Genomic DNA, 15332 nt, shown 5'->3' with positions numbered 1-15332 from the left:
TTATTTTAAAATAGCAAGTACAAACAGAAAAGCACATATATATGCAAGTTTTAGCATAAGAAAATAATCTTTTCTCACATTTCCTTTTCTTTTTTTTCCCAGGAGGAAAACGATTAGCTTTTTTGTTTGTGGCTTAAAAAAAAAAGTTACTAACAATAGGAACATCAATGGGAATTAGTCTATCCTTGATCTCTCAATCTTTCCCCTCCACTACGCTCAATAACAATGCCCAGTAAGACAACAAACAGAGGTTATGGTGACCAATAGAAATTTATTTCATTAGTTAGACCTGAAACCACTGCATTAATGCCATTTTGAAGCTAACCTTTCAGGGATTTAATACAGTTGTTCTTTAACAATAGAACTTGGTTCATTTACTGCTTAAGACATGATTATTTAAATTAAAGTTAATTGGTTTCCTTACTCTCCTTTAGGGCTTTAGGCTCAGAACATTTCTATTAGAAAAATCTAATTTGTCTCAAGTTCTTATTTCTAAATTTTAGAGTGGTTAAAATGCTCTCATATTTTAACTCTTTGTAGCAAAAATTATGTCTAAATTACAGCTCAAACTGGCAAAGCAATTAAAGATGCAAGTGACGCAATTAACAAAAGGGCTCAATAGTAGTTCAGAAGACTTGGAGCTACAGTGTAAGTTGAGCAGTCGTCTCTGCCAGGGCTTCTCACAGGTTGAGAAAAGCTTGAGGCTACTTTTCCTGAGGTTCCCAAGTATCAATTTAAAAATGAAGACATGCCAAAGCAAGATTACCAAAACCGTGACATATTTTAAGTGTTTACATTGGACCAATTAATGTTTTAATACACAAAATATGGTGTAACAGAATTAGGCTATTCATAAATAATCACAGTACCAATAAAATGCATAAATTCATGGAGCACTATAGGCTGTGACACCCAGTAATGGGACAAAGTACACAAGTTCTACAATGAAAGTCTTTCAATCCCTTTCCTGTATCTCAATGACTGTAAATATAACCTCATCTCGAAAAAATGTTAAATTCTTAACTTCAAGCTCTCTGGAACAGGAGGTTCGAGTTCAAATGCTCCCTCTCACCATTCCTTGATAAGCTCCAATCTCATACATTCACTCAAAAATTATTTTGAGTGCTTACTACATGCCAGGCACCACTCTAGGCTTTAAAAGTATATCAGTTCAGGGCTTTCCTGGTGGCACAGTGATTGAGAATCCGCCTGCCGATGCAGGCAACACGGGTTCGTGCCCCGGTCCGGGAAGATCCCACGTGCAGCGGAGCGGCTAGGCCCGTGAGCCATGGCTGCTGAGCCTGCGCATCTGGAGCCTGTGCTCTGCAATGGGAGAGGCCACAGCAGTGAAAGGCCCGCGTACTGCAAAAAATAAATTAAAAAAAAATTCTTTTTAAAAGGACGAAACTCCCTACCTCATGGAGCATATTTCTAATGGAGACAGATAACATATAATAAACACAATAAATAATTATATAGTATGTAGAAAATAAATGCAGGAAAAAAATACAGAACAGGGTTGAGGGGATCTATAAGTGCCAATGAACGATAGAAATGTACGATTTATCAATATATAGGATAGTTAGGATAGGCCTCGCCAAAAAGTGACCTTAAGCAAACAAGTGAAGGAAGTAAGTAAGAGTAAGCCATGCAGACATCTGGGGGAAGAGCATTCCAGGCAGAGGAATGGCCAGTGAAACAGAAACACCATGGTGCCTTTGTGCAAATTAGAAAAGGTGTTGCTTCCCCCATTGATCTGAGGAGAAAATTTTAATTAGAATCTTAAAGGATACTGAGAAGGAAATTAACAAATTCAACACCCCTTCCTGACATGGCAAAAAAATTAAATAGATTAAGAAATAATAATCAATGGCTATCTCCTTAACACAACTTAGCAGGGAAACACTGGATGCTTTCCTGCTAAAGTCAGGAGTATGCAAAAAAAAGTCCATTATCTGCACTACTATTAAATGTTGTGTTTGAAGTATCAGCCAATAGAATTGGACAAGAGGTATAAGAATTAGAAAGGAAGAGGTAATATACCTGGATAATATACCTGGACACCCCTCTAAAATAAATTAAAAAGTTAAATACCAATAACAAGTAAGGTAGTAGAATATAAATTAATAAACAAAAATTCATAGACTTCCATAAAAAGAAAACAGTTAAATGGACTAATGGAAAAGAGAATGCCATTTATATTAGCAGCAAAACAGATAAAATACCTAAAAATAGACTTAATTAAAAGAATGCAGAAAAACTATATCAATAAAGCTTTAAAAATAAAGAAGAATAAATAGAAAGACATTCCATGTTCTTGGATAGGATGACTCAACATCATAAAGAGGTCAATTCTCCCCAAGTTAACAGATAAATTCAATGTAATAAAAATGTCAACAAGTTTTTGTCTGGAGCTAAACAAGTTGATTCTAAAATGTGTATGTGAGTAGATATGCAAGGCCAAAAATTATTTTAATTTTTCATATAAAATATCCTGAAATCAATAAAAAGCAATCAACCACATGAGATGACAAGACAACAAAAACCAAGAGAAATATCACACAATAGAAAGCCATGCTTGGGGGATTCAGAGAATGGAGTTATCAGTCACAAAACATTAAAATAATTCTGCTAAATATACTCAGGTACTCAAGGAAAGAAAAATCAAGGTTAAAAATTTCTGCATAGGGGCTTCCCTGGTGGCGCAGTGGTTGAGAGTCCGCCTGCCGATGCAGGGGACACGGGTTCATGCCCCGGTCCAGGAAGATCCCACATGCCGCGAAGCGGCTGGGCCCGTGACCCATGGCCGCTGAGGCTGCGCGTCCAACGGGAGAGCCTGTGCTCCGCAACGGGAGAGGCCACAACAGTGAGAGGCCCGCGTACCAAAAAAAAAAAAAAAAAAAAAATTCTGCATAGAATGAGAAATATAAAAAGAGAAATAAATGGAAAGCTTAGAACTGAAATCAAAAGCCCACTGGAGTTATACTGAAAAGAGAATTAATGAACTGGAAGACAGGTGAAAAGAAAACAGAACAAAGCATGGAAAAGCAAAAGGATAGTAAATATTAAAGAGTGTAGGAATCTGTGGTATCTTTAAAATATAATCCTAAAATCATTGACACTCTATCCATCAAGGATATATGTCCACTGCCTTTGAATCTGGGGGGCTCGTAACAGCTTTGACCAATAGAATATGGTGGAAATAAAGCTATGTAACTTCCAAGGCTAGATCATAAAAGGCCATGTAGCTTCTACCGGTTCTCTTAGACTGCTTGCTTTCTAGATGCTCCCTCTCAAGATACTCCCTCTCAGCTGCCATGTGTGAGAAGTCCAAGCCCCATGGAGAGGCCATGTAGAGGTGCTCTGATTGACAGTCTCAGGCTGAGACTGGCCTTTGAGGTATCCCAACCCAGGAATTAACTAAAAAAGTGTTCAGATGATTCCAGCCTCCAGCTGTTCAACTCACCCCCAGTTGAAGCACCCCCAGTTATCCCGTAGCAAGGACAAACCATTCCCACTATGCCATGAAGAAATTCCTGACCCATGTAATCCATAAGCATAATAAAATGGTGTTACTTTATGCCACTTAGTTTGAGGTGGTTTGTTACAACAGCAACTGATAACCAGAAGAGGGGCCTAGAAATACAGCGATAAGAATACAGTATATAACTGGATATATTTAGTAAGTGTACCCAAAATTTATAAACAAAGAGCTAAAAGGAGAAAGATTAATCAAAACAAGTGAGGTTCTTTGAAATGTTTACTAAGATTGCCACATCTCTGGCAAGTCTGATCAAGAAAAAATGCAAACACAGATAGAAAGAGAAGAAAAGTCATGTTATAGAACTGGGTTATGTAGAACAAGGGAAAACTGTGACAGTGAGACTATTGTTTTTATCTATTGGGGTGGAGGTGGGCACAGAAAGGTAGGTAAAGTACACTAAGTACACTACAGTGTGCTAAGGGCTCCCATCTTCTGTTATACTCAGCTGCCCAGCAAAGTCTCTCCAGAAATAGTGAGAATGTATTCCAAATAAATGCATTCTTTTGTTCATTCATTCAAAAACCACATTTGGCTCTCAATCCCAGCCTCCACCTCAATACCTGGTACAGAGACAAAAGGAATTCCAGGGGACAGAAAGTAAAGAACTGGGAAGGAGAGAAGGAACTATGTCAAGGTCAGGGGAGAAGCAGCTATGTGAGAGTCAGCAAAGGGAGGGATATATAACCAGAGCCTTCCATCTGGTGTGGTGACAAAGATGGAAGTGATGTGAGGCAAGATGGAATTAAAGGCCTCACAGTCTGAGGCAGATCTCTGTATGGACAGGGCATTTGCCCTCAGTCACTTGCCTGCTTTCTCACCTCTATAATTGGACTGGAAAACATGAAAGGGAACTTGAGTGGACACTGGGATACTCTACTCAAATCTTCTCTTCTGGGCCAAGGATATTAGCTGGGTCACTGGACATTGCTCTCAGCTTCAGGAAACGGCGTCACCCTTGGTCAGGGAGCAGCCAGACCAAAGACTGCCTGATGTGGGTTGCAAAGGCCCAGCTTCCTTGCCAGTTTGGGACAACTATGAAGAGCCATCCCAATTCCAGAGCTCCCCGTTGGAACAGCTGAGGCCTCAGTTGTAACAACACTGTGGGTCTCCTGATCCTCCCTTACTCACTCCCTTACAGGTGTATTTTTTAAGAGCACTCCCCAGTACACCAACATATAACTCTCTCAGTATGTTTCCAGGGAGCTGAATCTAAGATTAAAAATGTAAAGACCGTTTTTAGCGGTCTTCCTTAGAGCCCAGGGAAAGTGTTTACTTTTTTGGATGTCATGAACCGCTTTGACCATATAATGAAAACTAAGGATCCTCTTCTCAGAAAAATACACAGAAGCACTTAATGTAAACTTTCACATGCTATTTTAGAGAGGTCTTTTTTTTTTCTTCCTCCTCATCTTTAAGGCCCTGTTAAAGCTTTACCACCCATGTGAAGCCTCAAGAAACTCTTTGTACATAATCATAAGATTAACCACCATTTATTGAGCACTCACTCTCTACAAGAGGTGTCCGCAACCGGCCGTGGACCAGTACCGGTCAGCGGCCTGCTAGGAACCGGGCGCACAGCAGGAGGTGAAGAGCGGGCAAGCAAGCAAAGCTTCACTTGCGGCTCCTCACCGCTCGCATTACCGCCTGAACCATCCCCCGTATCCCCTCCCGCCCCCCCCCAAAAAAACTGTCTTCCACGAAACCGGTCCCTGGTGCCAAAAGTGTTGGGGACCACTGCTCTACAAGACACCGTGCTGAGTGCTTTAACTTCATGATGCTTTTGATCACGACATAACTCTGCAAGGTTACTAGTAGCTTCCTGTTCGAGATGTAAGGACTCACCCAACGTAACACAGCTAATAATTAGCAGATATTGGATTAAAATCCTAATGTGTAAAATTTGTGCTCTGAATGAAGGACAAGAAAAAAGAAGGCTGGTTAAGGACAGTAACTCCTCAAAGGTCACCTAGTGAGTGATAAGTGTCAGCATTGGGCTTTAAACTCAGGCCTAACCCCAAAGGTGGCGCTCTTTAAGTCAAATATGTCTTAGCGCCCTTGAGAACGGAAAAAGCCTGGTTTTGTCCCACCTCCGCCCTTCGTAGATCCTTTGTCATTTGTATTTGTTTCTACAGCGACTCCCGAAAGACCTTCGTGTGGCGCTGTTGCGGAAGGCTGGGCGCATCCCAACCCAAGAAGGGCAGCACGTCGCTTGACGTACAACGCGGCCGTGCTATGAATCCCCGCCCACCGAGGGGAGCTGCGTGGCTTCCGTACAGCATGGTGGCGTTCTCACCGCCACGCCTCTTCCTATGACGTACTTCCTATCATGCGCAGTCATATTTGACCCTTGAACTCGCGAGTGCTTTCTTCTTCCTCTTCCGGGGACGGTACCTAGAGGTATGGTTGCTTTTTCTTTGTCTTTATTGCTACTGCGTTTACAATCGGCAGCCATCCGGGGAGTTGCAGGAGACGGGGTCTCTCAGGCACAGTCTTTTGAGCTGGCGTGGGGGTAAGGGCTTAGGAGGAAGGTTGGTAGTGAGCAGTTCCCCGGACTTTAGCTTCAGACACCTCTCGATCCCGACCTCCGCTCCGCAGCAGTGAGTGGCAGGAGCTCACCACCCCTGGCTTTGCCGCCTTTGCAGTCCGACGTTCGGTGACAAATGAGTTGTGAGTTCCGGCTGGTGGAGACTGCGAAGTCGCCGGACGTTCTTATATCTTACCGTCATGCTTTAACCCCGCGCCTGTAGCTGTTCTTCAGGCTCTGGGAGGGTCGACGACCGGCATGTTCGGGTCATTTCAAAATGTGTTCTAAGACCAATAGCAAGTAAGATAAAAATTTTTAATTGGGAGTTTTCTGTCTTGGTTTTGGAGAGGCAAACGGCTGATTGGGTCACTCGCACCGGCCTTCCGTGCGGGTTTTGGTGTCTGACAGTTCCAGCGTAATGATAGTAAGGAGATTGCAACACCAGATGCAGGCTGTTGCCTTTTAAGTAACATGCTGTGACGAAATGCTTACAAAATTTGGGAAAAATTAGGTTGATTCAAGTCTTGCCTATGTTTTATGGTATTTTGGGTAGTTCACTGAAAAAAGAAGAAAAACCAGTTTGATGCCATAATCCAGAAACACTTGATCCAGTACCAAAATTAGTATTAAATGGCACCTAACTTTTCCCGGATGCTGCTTTGGGGGCAAAACACTGAACCCTGCGCAGCCACTAGGTTGGGGCAGAATGCCTGCTGTCGTTTAATCCTAATGACAGTTGTGTGAAATAGTCAAAAATTATATTTTACAGATAAGCAAGCTGGCCTATGGAGCTTTATAGTCTCAGTAAATGGTATAGCTAAGGATTCAACTTACATGTAGGTGTGCTCGTGTACTCTTCCTTTAAGACCAGCATTTCTCAAACTTGCCTGTTGGTAGCACTTTTCTGGATACTACTACACACAGAATCAGACTCTTTGAGAGAAAAGCCGGGTAATCAAAATTTTAACCAAGTGCCACGTTTGATTACCGTCAGGAAAACAAACATCGCCCCTTAGCATTCTTCCCAATCACCCTTAAATATAAGTATAGCTGTCCCTCAGTATCCTGGGGGATTGTTGCAGGATCCCCGAGGATACCAAAATCGCTGATGCTCAAGTCACTTGTGTAAAATCCTCCCATATACTTTAAATCATCTCTAGATTTCTTATAACACGTAATACAATGTAAATGACTATGTAAATAGTTGTGGGCATGCAGCAAATTCGAGTTTTGCTTTTTGGAACTTTGTGAAGTTTTTTTTCCCTGAGTATTGATCCGCGGTTCGTTGAATCTGCGGATGCAGAACCTGCGGGTACAAAGGGTCACAGTAGTTTATTTATTTATTTTCGTATACAAATGTGTTTATTTTAGGGCAATTTAATTGCCACTGCACAGTAGAACCTCAGGGAAAAGAGGATCTCCAAGTTCCCCTTTGTTTTGCAGGGTCGGGGAGAAATGGTCAGTAATCTTAAATAACCATCATATTCAGGATGGATCAGTCTGCACTGGGTCCAGCCCTAGGTCCCAAAGACCAAGAGGATGCTAAGGGACTTCCTGGGGCATAAAGGATCAATGTTCCCTGTTCCTTCACCTGCTTAAATCACTGGCTTTGGCTCCCCTCCTCTAGGAAGCCCCCTGATTAAGCCAACCCAGGCAGCTAAAGCATCTTCTTTCTCCCTCCACCTCAGCTCTGGGCTGAGAGATTCTACTCTCCGGTTCATCCTCATGTAAATCATCTCCTGTAGTTTTAAAATAATGGAATCCTTTTCATAAGATACCTTAAGATAAGGATATTATATGTAAGAACGTACATAGGTAATGTGTAAACGCTGATGCTGTTTTGTTTTAAGGTTTGAATTTTTCTACAATGCAGTTTTATTTCATCTTGATTTAGGCATTCAGGATGGTTCAGCGTTTGACGTACCGTCGTAGGCTGTCCTACAATACAGCCTCTAACAAAACCAGACTGTAAGTATTTCCAAAATTCATATACGTATTGTCATTTATTCTGCAAAATGTTAAGCTATTGTCTATTCTCTCACTTTCTAGGTCCCGAACCCCTGGTAATAGAATTGTTTATCTTTATACCAAGAAAGTTGGGAAAGCACCAAAATCCGCATGTGGCGTGTGCCCAGGCCGACTTCGAGGAGTAAGTGATCCTTTTGCTGTGAATAACATAAGAAGGGTTGAGCATTAATTCCTTTGGTGAGTGAGTGAAGGAGAGGTCGCCACTAGGAGGGTTGAGAATTACTAAGCCTTCATGATCCATATCTGTGAAGAACGTAGACTTTCTTTTAAAGCCTATATGGCAAATACAGTGAAATGCCTTTCAGGTAGATCAGTATACCATTTCCCTTTGTAACCTAGATTAATGTTTATACTTAATACTTATCAGAAATCTAGGACAATTTCTGTTTCTGTTAAAGTATCACAAAATAATCTCAGCGTTTTCTTTATGCAGGTTCGTGCTGTGAGACCTAAAGTTCTTATGAGGTTGTCTAAAACGAAAAAACATGTTAGCCGGGCCTATGGTGGTTCCATGTGTGCTAAATGTGTCCGTGACAGGTAAATAACTATGAAATCACATGGACTATCTTAAGTGTGTCTGTGTCTGTTGCACTGCATGCTAATCATTATTAGAAGACTGGTGAAAAAATAACAAAAGTTGCATATTGTATCAGTAGAATCCTCCTTGACTAGGGATAATCGATGCTGAAGAAACTAATAAATGATATTAGCTCCTATTCAGTTATGATGTTGGGACATCTTTATGCTAGATGTAGAAATTAAAAGGTTGGTTGAGGCAGGCATGTAAGAAAGTCTCAGGTTGATGGAGAGTGGAAGGTCCTAAAAGTGTAGGAACAAAATCGCCATACGTAGTTCTAGTGTGGCTGGAGCAGAATGTTTTGGGAGATGATAGACAGGAAAGGTAGAAACATCACAGGTAATGAAGGGCCTCATAGGATAGATTTTTTGGCTTGATTCTTTAAAATGTGGTAATTGATGGGGTTTGAGCAGGGCAGGGAAACCTTTGGTGTGCCAGAGACTAAATGTGCAGCAGGATGGATAGTGAAGTCATTCTTTCAACAAAGGGTGAGTGCTTGGAACAGTTTCTCTACTTTGTCAAGGCTGAGGAAATGGCACCTACATGAAGACCGAAGGCTGGATTGGGGGTGAATGGGGTTATTGGGAGATGACTGGGTCTTGTGGATGTGCAAAAGGATTGGTAGTGGCATAGATGGGAATAGAAGCAGGGATTTATGGTGATAATATTTGCTCAGCATTTTTATGATAAGCTCTGCCAAAAGTCCATCTGGGAGGTAATTTTTATTTATTTTTTGGTGGAGAAACCAAGGTTTGTTGCTTAAAGTTATGTAGCTGGTAAGAGGATTCCTTCCAGGTTTTACTGAGGCTCTTGCTCTTAATTAACCCTACTGGCTACATTAAGTTTTCTCCAGAGACCTAAGTGGAAAGATTTGAGAGGTGATTGGTCTTTATAAGAGAAGAAGTTGGTTCAGAGGAGTGGTTTGCCTTCAGTTTATTCAGCTTTTGTTCTACAAAGTGCTCTGGCTAAGTCTCTACACCAAATCTGACATCAAACTTTGCAAGTTCATTCTACCTTTCAGGAGTTAATTTGTAAGGGGAGGTTAGGCATGTTACATTAATACAAATACAAGCTAAATATAACTTCCATGAAATATAGGAGAACTTAGAACTGTGGTTGAAGTTTGGAGGAGAAATGACTTTAAAGTAGCCGAGAATCTGGGAGTGGTATTCGAGGTGGAACCTGAGTGACGGGTAAGTTTTAGACAAGAGGTCGAGCGGGCATTGCAGGCAGGGAATGAACATAGTTTGATCTGGCACATTGAGGGTATAAAAGGAATGGAAATGAGATTGGAAGGGTAAAGTTGGAGATGAATGAGTCATGAGTTGCAAGCTAGAGGAGTTTGGCTTCTTACCAGTCTTTGGTTCCCAGACTTTGCTAAACATAACTACATGAGCACATTTGTTAAAAAAGAAAATTCTCAGACCCTAGCTTCTGGAGATTTGGGTGTAGATCTATAAGGTAGCCTAAAGGATAGCATTTGCTGTGATACTGAGGGAGTCTGTGTAGTCTTTGCTCTGGATAAGAGTGACATCAGCTCTATTTCTGTAATGTGGTTATATCCAGGACATTTTGAAGGAGTCAGAAATCCCAGGCTTTTGAGGGTATTATTAGATAACCAGGGGTACCAGAAGGACACCTTAAGCGGAAGGGTCTGTCCATAGAATTTTTTCAGCTCTTAAGTTCTAAATATGTACTTGTGTAGGTTTCGTTTCCTTTTCTGGGTATCTTACCTGATTGCTTTACTCGGTTCTTTTATGACACTTTTCTTTCTTGTGTTAAATTGATTTTTTTAAAACTGTATTTAACATTTTCTTTTCTAGGATCAAGCGCGCTTTCCTCATTGAGGAGCAGAAAATCGTTGTGAAAGTGTTGAAAGCACAAGCACAGAGTCAGAAAGCTAAATAAAAAAATGAAACTTCTTTGAGTAATAAAAAAATCAAAAAGCCTTGTTCTGTTATTTCTATTGTGGTTTGTTAGTGTACACGTTTGGTTTCTGTAGTAACTAGAGGGCCCCCCAACACACACACACACACACACAATTTTTAGTTGATTACTTTTTCTAAAAGTAATTGGAGGTCAGTGATGGCTAAATTTTTTTGATGGTAGCTCTAGACAACATTAAAATATGGACCGTAATATATTTTCTCTTAGGAACTATGTTATGTGTTCCTGTTAACTCTTAATAATGCAAAAGTATCTAAAGATTTTAATAATAGCTCCTTACAGTGCTTAGACTGTATCAAGCAGCCCTCCCAAGTATTCTACATAAGGTCTTCTGAATTGTCTTCCAGGATGATTTCTTCAGGCCATGTCAAGCTTATTTCCCATCTCAAGGGAAAGTAGAGAGCAGGTGGTTTTCACAAGCCAAGAATCTGGAAGCTGAAAGAGTATCTGAATTCTGTAAAATTCGATCCTCCTCCATTTAGGCATTTACTACTGCTGGCATGATGAGACTTAAATGTCATATGCAGAGGAGTGTTTCCTTGATTAGAAGAAAATTACGCTTTTCTGAAGGGAAAAGGCAGAAATCTTTCTGGCCTCTTAAAACCTTCATTGTACCACAGCCAGCTAACTTGTTCTTGGTAGAAAAAATTTTTAATTAACATTTTTGCGGAAGAGGAAAGGCAGCATAACTAAGTGGCTGGGTGGCCCTTGAACTCAGGGCACTTAAAAATTTATTAATGTTGGTACTTAACGGCATCTCCATAGCACTTAACATCTTAATCTAGTCCTCCCGACAACCCTTTCGAACCTATTTCTGTTTGACACGCGAGGGCATTGAGGTGCTCAGGTTGTATGTGTTACCAGAGCCATTGTGTTGGTAGGATTTTTACAAGTGGTGTGTTTAGTGTTTTGAGACTGGGCACGCCTAATAAACACTTTGGCACAAGAAACGATTGATAGCCGAAGCCCTTTATTGTCAAAGTTCAGTCTCAAGACATCCATCAGGCTTCCCTGAACACCTGCAGATCCCAAGAATTGTTAAGCAACCAGGATAATATGATTATCTTATGTGATGTTTAATCACTTAAAATTTTTAATGGGGATGCAATTGAAAAGCATTGGATTAGGAGGTAGATTAAACATTTCTCTGTGACCTAGGTTGATGTATACTGCATGGACGTGTTTTGTGATCCTGTAGTATTGTGTTTGATACAAGGACTTAAAAGTTGGTACTTTTAAAATAACACAGAAACAATATGCCTTATTTAAATTCAATTACTTTATTGGCTTGTAACCTAATTCTACATTTTGAAAATCTTGAGTTGAATATTTTAATAACAGCTGTGGAGGGGAAAGCCTCCACTTGCCAGCCCAGCATGAGCTCTTCCCTGTCAGGACTCTTCTCTCCCTACTTCGTGAAGTTCGTGGAACAACTTGACTGAACACAGATGAACTGAGGACTATCAAGTTTTTGGAAAATAAGTGGGTTAACTTAGAAATTTGAGAAAGCTAAAGCATTAAAGTTTCGTAAGTTTAAAAGGATTCTTCATAATGTTAGATGGTTTAACCTTTTCTAAATTTGAAATGTCACTTGTCTTAAAAAAACTACAGACAATTGGGAAAGTAGGGGAAAATAGGATGAAATCACCTTCAGTTTCAGTATGCAGACAATCATTTTTAGCAGTTTCATGTCTTTCCTCCCATTTTGTTTTCTAGGCATAAGGAAGACATTTTATTTCTTATTTTTTTAAATTTATTTATTCTTTTTTTTGGCCGTGCCGCGCAGTTTATGGGAGTTTAGTTCCCTGACCAGGGATAGATAGAACCCGGGGCCCCAGCAGAGAGAGTACCGAGTCCTAACCACTGGACCACCAGGGAATTGCCAAGATAGACATTTTAAGTAAAAATTGTAAGCATACTGTATGTGTAAAAATTCAACCCTTCCCCCCCCAACCCCTGTGAGCGTATTTTGAAAAATTAGTTTTACATATGTCATCAAATCTATGTGCCATAATTTAAATAGTCCCTTTCTTTTGAATATTTGGGCTATATCCAATTTTTCTCTATTTTAACACTTGTGAGCATTCTTATACAGCTGATTATTTCATTTATGCTGATTGTTTTTTTAAATTCATAAGCTGGTACTGAAGTACAGTACAATAGTCAAGTTTAATTATTGGGGTTACAATGATGTTTCCTAAGAGTCTTAGCTCAGGTTGCTGTAACAAATTACCATACACTGGGTGATTTAAACATCAGACGTTTTTTTCTCACATTTCTGGAGACTGGGAAGTCCAAAATCAAGGTGTTGGCAGATTGTTCTTGGTGAGGGTCCCCCACCCTTCCTGGTCTGCAGATGGCTGCCTTCTGCAAGCTCTCTTTTGTCTTTCTCTTTTTTTAAAAATGAATTTATTTATTTATTTGTTGGTTTGCTTTTGGCTGCATTGGGTCTTCGTTGCTGACGCGGGCTTTCTCTAGTGGCAAGCGAGGGCGACTCTTCGTTGCGGTGCGTGGGCTTCTCACTGCAGTGGCTTCTCGTTGCGGGAGCACGGGCTCTAGGCACGTGGGCTTCAGTAGTTGTGGCACGCGGGCTCAGTAGTTGTGGCTCACGGGCTCTAGAGCGCAGGCTCAGTAATTGTGGCACACGGGCTGAGTTGCTCCGCAGCATGTGGGATCTTCCTGGACCAGGGCTCAAACCTGTGTCCCCTGCACTGGCAGGTGGATACTTAACCACTGCGCCACCAGGCAAGTCCCTCTTTTGTCTCTTCTTACAAGGGCACTAATGCCATGATGAGGGCTCCTTCCTCCTAATTACCTCCCCAAAGCCCCCACCTCCTAGTATCATCACACTGAGGACTCAAGTGTCAACTTACAAACTTGTGGGGAGCACAGACATGCAGTCCATAAGACAGGATATGAAATGTGACTGATTGGTGACCATTTCTTCATCTATCTTAGTTTAGCCACTAAGTTTTTGACCACAGACCACACTTCTTCATGCTCTCTTTGCTAAGGCCTCTCCTCTTCACCTCACCCTCTCACACTGCCCCATCCAGTTCTTCCTCCCACTCCACCACTCCCAGGAGTGCAGACTTTGTCTTGTGATGTGTAGACACAGAAGAGCAAAGATTGGTGGGAACATAGTACCAACTCTGTCCAAATGACCAAAATGGATTCTGCACTGTTCTGGGTTTTGATTCTATAAAAAAAAATAATAAAGCTTTTATTGAATCCAGTTCTGTGTGTGTGACTTAAAGTATTCTTGACAGGTTCCTAAAAAGACATGTGAATGTAGTCAGTGGTTTCTTTTTAAAGTCTAGTATTTCTCCTTCCACTGAATTGCTTATAAATTCTATTAGAAGGACTGGGGGGAAGGGGAGTTCTTTCACCCTTAAAAGCAGAAAATCTCCATATGTTTAAATAAGTAAATCAAGTTTATTTTCAGCAGTGTAATAGTATACCTACAATTTTTACCCTAATGACTTGGAGCTTGGGCTCCCAGAGTTTTGATAGTCAGGGCTATGTCTAGCTTTAACTGTAAACTATCTTATCACACCAACTAAAACCAAAACCATATACAATTCTTGTGGAGTAAGATTGTGAAGCACGGCTGAAGATTATGATTTTTTCTCTGAGTTAGATTACTTATTGCTGGTAAGAGTCCTATAATTATTATATATAACCAATAGAATCCGTGGTGTGTGGATCCAGCTCATCCTGGCTGTGAGAGTCAACTGTGTTCCATGATGTCAGTTTGGTACCTTGAAATTGGCATGGTATGAGTATTTATTCCTGGGAAATCAGTGAATGCTACAAAATCCTTTCTCTGCCTGCCCACCCACCCAGGGAGCTTGATGTTTAACATTACCAGCAAGTCACTGGATATTATTCAAATTACAGTCTATTATCACAATTTAGGCATGATGCTGTTGGTACCAGGAGCTCTCTCTATATATATCTGGTGCATGTTTGATTATGATTTGCACTGAAAAATTTGTTGTAATAAATTCTTATTAATACTTTGAATCTCTGAATATCCTGGAATTTGATTTTATAAAAGACAAAACAAAGATATTATTGAATCCAGTTCTGTGAATGTAGAGGAAAACAATTTAAAATCTTGCAAAAGTGAAAGTTTCATCTCTTTGAACAATGATAAACGTTGTATTCTAAACCAGGAATAGAAAAGTTAAGACTATCTCCACGAGTTTCCTTTCTAAAGGATAAGATCCACAATAATTCTGGATCAGGGACTTCCCTGGTGGTCCAGTGGATAAGAATCTGCGCTCCAAATGCAGGGCACCCGGGTTCCATCCCTGGTCCGGGAACTAGATCTCGCCTGCATGCCACAACTAAGAGTTTGCATGCCACAACAGAGAAGTTCGCACGCCGCAACTAAGATCCTACATGCCTCAACTAAGATCCAGCGCAGCCTAAATAAATAAATAACTATTTGTTTTGTTTTGTTTTGTTTTTTGGGGTTCTTTTTTTTTTTTTCGCTGTATGCGGGCCTCTCACTGTTGTGGCCTCTCCCGTTACGGAGCACAGGCTCCGGAAGCACAGGCTCAGCGGCCATGGCTCACAGGCCCAGCCGCTCCGTGGCATGTGGGATCTTCCCGGACCAGGGCACGAACCCGTGTCCCCTGCATTGGCAGGCGGACTCTCAACCACTGCGCCACCAGGGAAGCCCAATAAATAACTATTTTAAAAAA

At 41.0% G+C, this 15332-nt stretch overlaps 1 protein-coding gene across 2 annotated transcripts; it reads left to right on the top strand.

Annotated features, from left to right (window-relative positions):
* The first annotated feature begins 5916 nt into the window (after window positions 1-5916).
* On the top strand, window positions 5917-10621 carry RPL34 (ribosomal protein L34). Of its 2 annotated transcripts, none has more exons than XM_082611758.1 (5): window positions 5917-5941; window positions 7963-8036; window positions 8118-8217; window positions 8530-8633; window positions 10497-10621. In XM_082611758.1, the coding sequence occupies exons 2-5, from the start codon at window positions 7972-7974 to the stop codon at window positions 10579-10581; spliced, it is 354 nt and encodes a 117-aa protein (XP_082467884.1). In that variant the 5' UTR covers window positions 5917-5941; window positions 7963-7971; the 3' UTR covers window positions 10582-10621. The 2 variants fall into 2 exon arrangements, with proteins under 2 accessions (XP_082467884.1, XP_082467885.1); XM_082611759.1 differs by lacking the exon at window positions 5917-5941 and adding an exon at window positions 6129-6368.
* The last annotated feature ends 4711 nt before the right edge of the window (window positions 10622-15332 follow it).

This window comes from Mesoplodon mirus (assembly GCF_964341445.2).
Source record: "Mesoplodon mirus genome assembly, chromosome: 2".
Taxonomy (NCBI): domain Eukaryota; kingdom Metazoa; phylum Chordata; class Mammalia; order Artiodactyla; family Ziphiidae; genus Mesoplodon; species Mesoplodon mirus.
Note: the sequence above shows the minus strand (reverse complement) of the source record. Positions and strands in the feature narration are given on the sequence as shown.

Excerpts from the sequence above, each read along its gene's own strand:
- RPL34 (XM_082611758.1), top strand. The coding sequence starts at position 7,972 with ATGGTTCAGCGTTTGACGTACCGTCGTAGGCTGTCCTACAATACAGCC. Across the intron at positions 8,037-8,117 it reads GCCTCTAACAAAACCAGACT|GTCCCGAACCCCTGGTAATA; the intron begins GTAAGTATTTCC and ends CTCACTTTCTAG. Across the intron at positions 8,218-8,529 it reads GCCCAGGCCGACTTCGAGGA|GTTCGTGCTGTGAGACCTAA; the intron begins GTAAGTGATCCT and ends TTCTTTATGCAG.